At 46.9% G+C, this 7,510-nt stretch overlaps 2 protein-coding genes across 2 annotated transcripts; one reads left to right on the forward strand and one right to left on the reverse strand.

The window, feature by feature from the left end:
• Nucleotides 1-3,775: 3,775 nt before the first annotated feature.
• On the forward strand, nt 3,776-6,960 carry T265_10615 (hypothetical protein; the record flags this gene model as incomplete). Its single annotated transcript, XM_009177036.1, has 2 exons — nt 3,776-4,250; nt 6,209-6,960. 2 exons carry the CDS (start codon nt 3,900-3,902, stop codon nt 6,539-6,541), a joined length of 684 nt encoding a protein of 227 aa, XP_009175300.1.
• T265_10614 (hypothetical protein) lies at nt 4,268-4,612 on the reverse strand (the record flags this gene model as incomplete). The annotated part of the gene is made up of 1 exon (XM_009177037.1): nt 4,268-4,612. One exon carries the CDS (start codon nt 4,610-4,612, stop codon nt 4,268-4,270), a length of 345 nt encoding a protein of 114 aa, XP_009175301.1.
• Nucleotides 6,961-7,510: the final 550 nt, after the last annotated feature.

The following is a 7,510-nucleotide window of genomic DNA, read 5'->3' on the forward strand; positions in this document are numbered from 1 at the left end:
GGCAGTGAAGCATCGGTGTTGACCACTGATGTCATGCTGTCGATTATGATGATGACTCCCTTAAAATTAATGTATGCTGCGACCCAAAGGTGGGCATGCACCTCAAGACGCCAAAGACGATCTCAGCCCTGACATTTCTCCATCCGTGTTTTCGCTTTTCCAGAAGCAGTGACTCATGCAGTATATGGTGCGGGAGTTCCATTCAGCCCAGCAGCTGAACGCGCTTTGTTGGATTGGACCCCAGTGAACGGTCATCTTTGCGCCTCCCGTCTTTGAGCTACTCATGTGGTTTGTTGACCGTACCAGGAGATTTATAAGTTACGTACAAGATTTTCTCCAGCAAGTGAGTCTCTATGCTGAGGCGCCCAAAACCTCTGTACCGCTCTGCAAATCTCATGAACCTCGGGATTTTTGGGCCCGTTGCAGTGGTTGAAGACCGAATAATTGCGAGTTAACTCAATTAATAATCCTCTGCTCGTGACAGGATGGCTTAGGCTTCAAATGCTAGCTCGTGTAGGTGTGGGTTTGAGTCTTTCTGGAGACTCATTCTCATCATCAACTGTAACAACTGCGTACTTCTCATACAGTGGCTCTAGCTGCCATAGTTTCTTTCACCGATTAGGTAGATGGGGTAGGTAGGTGTTCACTGGAGGCAGGAGCCGATACGATTGATGCGTAAACGAGGGTCATCAGTGAACTTTATTTCGGGAGGCTGGGAGGAGAGCTGTGAATTAAGGACAATAGCTCGGATGCACCACAGCCATGTCTGACAATGTTGCTAACCATTGATATGTTCCATATCGCGGTCCTTATCCAGGAAGACGGCAGTGATCGGTGCAGCTGAGTTTGCTGGTAATGGTTTTCGTACTTCGCTGGCAAATCATTAGTTGGTCTCCCGTGGCTAGTTTGCCCCGTTCGCGTGCTTTCGCGAAGAAAACCGTTCGACGATGTCGGTCGACTGGCGTACGAAGAGTGGCCAAGCCAGCGCAACCTTTGCAGTGTGATCAGGTGATCTATCGTGGGTGAGTTATTTCTTCCGAAAACTATTCGACGTACTTTAGCACTACTAATCCGGTGTTTCCACCAGACTCGGGCAAATCTCCGAGGACATCGGTGGTCAGACACTGAAAGTCTTTTGACGTCCTCGGCACATCACCCGGTCTCTGACCCTATTGTAATATGGAGTGCGGGATCATTGCATCACTCAAGCCCAACAACCACGTCTAGGTGGCGGCTTCAGGTCGGGCTTTCTGTAGACTTGTACACAAGACTGATGAGCGACAGCGATTGGCGGTTTTTCCCAAGGTAGTGGCTTCGCTCACAGGACGAAATATAGGTTGAAATATCTGCATCAGGCATCGTTCAGCTTTAACACCATGCCGGTGCCTCGCTGCCATGCCACCCGAAGGAAGCACGAGGGCTAGGATACTGCCAGGTTGCCCAAGCCTAAACAGGGGAAGCCGAGAGGCAGAGTTGGGGTTCGAACCACACCTTCCGGTCGGTAAATTCGCGCTCTAACCACTTGATGCATCTCTCTTGTAATATCTGAGTCTCATAATGCGGGATATCAATCTTGAGTTACTTGGTGCGCGCCTAAAGTTAAGTGCATAAGGAAACTTGTTTTTTTTTCATTTCGAACTTTTGGATAGTTTTCGGAAAACTGGCGAAGACGTAACACTGTCAAACGAAAGCGGTCCGATACAGACAGTGCTAAGTGCTCTTATCGCCTTCTTGCCTGTGTTTGACAGGTCTGACAATGTTGCTAACCATTGATATGTTCCATATCGCGGTCCTTATCCAGGAAGACGGCAGTGATCGGTGCAGCTGAGTTTGCTGGTAATGGTTTTCGTACTTCGCTGGCAAATCATTAGTTGGTCTCCCGTGGCTAGTTTGCCCCGTTCGCGTGCTTTCGCGAAGAAAACCGTTCGACGATGTCGGTCGACTGGCGTACGAAGAGTGGCCAAGCCAGCGCAACCTTTGCAGTGTGATCAGGTGATCTATCGTGGGTGAGTTATTTCTTCCGAAAACTATTCGACGTACTTTAGCACTACTAATCCGGTGTTTCCACCAGACTCGGGTAAATCTCCGAGGACATCGGTGGTCAGACACTGAAAGTCTTTTGACGTCCTCGGCACATCACCCGGTCTCTGACCCTATTGTAATATGGAGTGCGGGATCATTGCATCACTCAAGCCCAACAACCACGTCTAGGTGGCGGCTTCAGGTCGGGCTTTCTGTAGACTTGTACACAAGACTGATGAGCGACAGCGATTGGCGGTTTTTCCCAAGGTAGTGGCTTCGCTCACAGGACGAAATATAGGTTGAAATATCTGCATCAGGCATCGTTCAGCTTTAACACCATGCCGGTGCCTCGCTGCCATGCCACCCGAAGGAAGCACGAGGGCTAGGATACTGCCAGGTTGCCCAAGCCTAAACAGGGGAAGCCGAGAGGCAGAGTTGGGGTTCGAACCACACCTTCCGGTCGGTAAATTCGCGCTCTAACCACTTGATGCATCTCTCTTGTAATATCTGAGTCTCATAATGCGGGATATCAATCTTGAGTTACTTGGTGCGCGCCTAAAGTTAAGTGCATAAGGAAACTTGTTTTTTTTTCATTTCGAACTTTTGGATAGTTTTCGGAAAACTGGCGAAGACGTAACACTGTCAAACGAAAGCGGTCCGATACAGACAGTGCTAAGTGCTCTTATCGCCTTCTTGCCTGTGTTTGACAGGTATTTAGACATTTCAGGTTATACAGCATAACCAAGCGTAGCAGTCGGACTGTTCAGCTAATGTTTGTCTACGTTTGTGTTCGATAAGTCTCACAATGGATGTTGGCTCCATTTCACTGATGGTTTTCTCTGATTAATGCACAGATTTGTGTATTTCACCTTGTGATTGATTGTCTCCTCTCAGCACTAGCGGTTTTTGGTACCATCGCCCGCGTATCCTTGGGCATTCTTTCCCCATGTTTGTATGATAATGGAACACTAGATTTGATTAGTGTTGCTGCTAGAGATGGTGTCTCTCGGTAATCTCTTAAGGGGAAGTCTTCAGTTCTGAATCCTTGTTGACAGAGGCTTTCGCAAAATAGGTCATGATTCGACAATGCAACACGAAAACGGCTTTATTCCAACTGAATCCTGTGGGACCTTCCTGGTTGGGGTTCACGCTGATCCTCCAACACTTCGCTGGAAACTCTGAAGTACATGGAACGCAGCGCATACAAGTGGCGGTACGCTATTCACTGGTCGAACTGATTTGGTACAGTGTCTTTATCCACTGGGCGTGTTTGGGTTAAAGTTCTGTAAGGAATCTGGCACAGACATCCTTCTACCCCTGATTGATGCTCAGCTATTCATAATTCTCTCTTGGTCGTTCACATTCCCTCAGGTTATAATAACGCTTTCTACGAAGTCTACGCCCGTTAATAGGACATTCTTACTTGATGATGGTTGGCGGGCGGGTGCCGGCATTTAGCCTGTGCCGTTAATGATGGTAATTCGCGATGGCGATGGTTGATGACTGGTGATGAGGCACGAAGGAAATCCTTCGCTGGTTAAACTTGTTGACTTAATGGGTATCTGTTGTCGCGCCAATCTAGTGAATCTACTGACTCCCCATTGAGGCCCCCTCCTTATGGAACCCAGTGTATACGCATATCCCAATATGGACGCCGTCTACCCCTTTCTCTGCTCTGTTGTTACTGAGCTTTTTGGTATGTGCCCATCTTCCGTTTGGTTGCCTAACGAATATTTTCCATCCCATTTTAGCCGTCCGATCGCCATCGGTAGCTAAAGTGCCTGTTACCAAGTCATCTGCGCGCCTCTTAGTCCGTCCGTTTGCTATTCATCTGTACTGTACAGCGTTTCTGATCCTTCTGTTCTCTCTGTGTGAGAATGAAGCTGTTTGGCGAAAAAACCACACCAAGAGAACGTTTAAGGAATATGGTTTCTGTTGTCCGAAGGCAAAAGTACCACATACAGCGGGATATCACTGGCCTACAGGCACAAAATAAGCGAGTTGAAGCAGACATCAAGAAACGAGCGAAAGCTGGCAACCTTGATGAAGCAAAGATACTCGCGCGCGAGTTGGTCAATTCGAGAAAAGCTGTGTCAAGATTATACTCAGCAAATGCCAATCTGGATTGCATCATTTCCGAATTGAATTGTCAGGCGGCCACCACAAAGATGGCCGGTTGCTTGAAGAGTAGCACCGCTGTGATGAAATCTATGTCCGCATTGTTTAAGGTAAGGTTCGTCATTTATCACCTATTCTTAAATGTATTGCAGTGGGATTTGGGGGCAGTTTGTGAGATGCAGACGGATTGTAACTTTTTCATTAAGCTCAGAACTTCTTCGGGAACGAGTGAGTTGTCAGGGTGGACCGGTCCAGAACGATCGTAGCAGAGCATGACAGCAGTCCCGCCATCCCTTGATCCCCCATTGACTCCATCTCTTTCCACTCCCACTTGGCTTTTAGTGATCTGCCATTTGTCTGCCTTCCTGGTTCTATTTTGCTCAGTGCGGTGTACCCGTTTGAAACGGTTTAGCTGCGTCCGGTCGTCCGTTGAAGACAATCCTAAATTATATGGCATAACTTCGATCTTCATCTTGTCAAAACTATGTTTCCATCTTTGTTTTTGAAGACGGGTTGCTGATAGGCGTAAATTTTCAGTTCCTGGGAAAAACGGCTGTGCCTCAGCTCGTTCTCTCTTAAACTAGCGTTTTCAGGAAATAGGCCACCATCGGTTCACAGAGTGTAGTAAATGACCAAAGCCAGTTTGGAAGCATGTACAAGGCGTCGTAGCTAAATTATGGGTGACAACAATATCTTGGAATTTCGTACGCCTTCTGGACGTGCCGCTATAAACGGGCTTCAGGGGACACTAGAACACGATTGTTTGTTGGGTTCACGTCTTCGTCCATTCAGAGCTCGCCTTATTGAACCGGCCAACGCCCCGTGTGAGTTAGGTTTATTGGCCGTTGCACTGCCTACTAGCAAGGCGCTTTCGGTGTAGGATTCCGTCTAACAGTCCACTGTACATAGGTTGCGTACTTGAAAAATGTAAATATGAGTTTTGGTTTGAAGCACATGTGAACCAATTCAAAAAACTGTATAGCTGATGAGGACTACCCAGAAGTTCTAGTCCAGCTGACTGTCGAACTCAAAGTTACCGAACACTGTGCTTCGTTCAAATCTGAACATCAAGTTCACCAGCTCCAAAGCTCGTTTTTTGTTGTAATGGCGTAAGTCTTACACCAGTCCTTGGCTTGCTCTTCCGCCCACCATGCTATATCACAAACTTGGCGGCTTGAGAAATTATGCAGTGGAGCAAACAACTTTCGACAGCTGTTTTTATACAGTATTCACAGAATTTTTCGTAAGTTCGCACAATAGTCTTCGTGGTGAGGCAGGGAGCGCCGAACTAAAAGTATTTAATTCTGCTAGGCTTGTACTCTGAGTAATAAGGGTGCGATCCCTTCTTGTTTTTATTGGTTCTGATTGCCTAAAACTAATCTGAACGCTTGCTGGGGTCAACTAAGTTGCTTCGTTTCCTATGAGGTTGGTTTCTGGTTGTTTCGCGCCTGCATAGTTTCGCTTTCTAACGTAACTTCTGTAAGGTACCTCTGTATCTGTTGAACTGAACACTATGGGTCACTCATGATAAATCGCTTAGAAATCATTCACTGGTTCGAGTATTTCTAGTGGGTGTCGCGCTGAGCCTTTCACTTCTTTATTTTGTTCACGCTTCAAGCTTTTCTGGTAGCCCTACGCTCAAGCTCCACTGATTTTTTTCGATTTCTCTTCCATTCCATGGCTAGTGAAAGCAAAATTGTCCCGACTTACAGTTGCCTGCGTTTGTTCTCATTCTACAGCTTCCTGAGCTTCAGAAAACGATGCGAGATCTCAGCAAAGAGATGACAAAGATGGGCCTTATTGATGAGATGATCCAAGACACAATGGAGTCCACTATGGGCGATGCGGATGATATGGAGGAGGCCACAGCAGCCGAGGTCGAAAAGATCATTTTCGAAATCACATCTGGCGAGGTGGTCAAACCGCCTGGCATCGGTTTGGTTTCAGTTCCCACAGCTGGTAGCCCCTCAAGCTCCACTGATTTTTTTCGATTTCTCTTCCATTCCATGGCTAGTGAAAGCAAAATTGTCCCGACTTACAGTTGCCTGCGTTTGTTCTCATTCTACAGCTTCCTGAGCTTCAGAAAACGATGCGAGATCTCAGCAAAGAGATGACAAAGATGGGCCTTATTGATGAGATGATCCAAGACACAATGGAGTCCACTATGGGCGATGCGGATGATATGGAGGAGGCCACAGCAGCCGAGGTCGAAAAGATCATTTTCGAAATCACATCTGGCGAGGTGGTCAAACCGCCTGGCATCGGTTTGGTTTCAGTTCCCACAGACATGCCGATTGCTGGTGGGAGCCAGTCACCTAGTGAGTTGGCTGGGAGTGTACTCGAGGACGATGAGGAGGAGATGTCTGAAATGCAAGCACGTCTAGCGGCCTTGAGGAATTGATCAGGTTGATGACGACAGTTTTCCATTATCACTTGTCTTTCATTCATCTGTTCGTGCGATTGGATTGTCTGTTATTTTCAGCTCTCCCAATTTCACTTCACTTCGTTTGTGTCGGCACACCGTCTCACACGCCCTTCTATCTGTTCTCATTGCTTGTTCTCGGCTTTGTATGCAACTACATAGGCATCACGAAACTCTGCCGATCTTTGCAGATCACATGCCCACTTTTTCACAAAACAATAATTGATCGGTGGCGTTTCTTTGCTACTGGAGGTGCTTTGAACTTGTTTCTAAGCGCATCAATGTGGTGGACTCACATGACTCCCGATCATCATAGGCTCACTTAACCAGTGTTGTATATCACGTATGAATAGTGTTTAAAGTGATCCAGTTTCCATGCTATCTCGCTAATATACGTGAATTTCTTTTCAAGAGTGCATTTCAGTACAAGGTACAGGCGGGTAGCTGCCAGAGGGGTATCTCTTTGTTCGACACGTATGTGCAATTGCGGAGCCTTTGGGATCCATAGCTGTCTTACATACGATTCGGAGAGAGCACGAGAGCTGCAATAATGTTAGATTTCCCTACCCCAAATAAATGCATTTTAAAATAAGATAAATTAGATCTGATGCGCGAACATCCTGGTAGTGAGTTCGTGTCTTAATTTATTGGAGAGCCAGTTTCGGACAGGTCCCAAAATAGGTTCCGCGTAATAAGTTTAGGTTTATTGATAACAGTTCCTTGAGTCGTGTGTACCAGACTACAGTAAGACTGTGTTGTACGGGTGCTAGACATGACCTCCTCTATGGACAGATGATGTGAAGCGTCTTCAGGTTTTCGACCACCGATGCCTCAGAAGGGTGGTTGGTTTTGGATGGCGTCAGCGTGTTAGTAACGAGGTGATTAGAAAACAGGTATTTGGTTATGCTTCAATCCGAGAAAACATCCAGCATCATCGACTACGACTAC

This window comes from Opisthorchis viverrini, assembly GCF_000715545.1.
Source record: "Opisthorchis viverrini unplaced genomic scaffold opera_v5_388, whole genome shotgun sequence".
Taxonomy (NCBI): Eukaryota; Metazoa; Platyhelminthes; class Trematoda; order Opisthorchiida; family Opisthorchiidae; genus Opisthorchis; species Opisthorchis viverrini.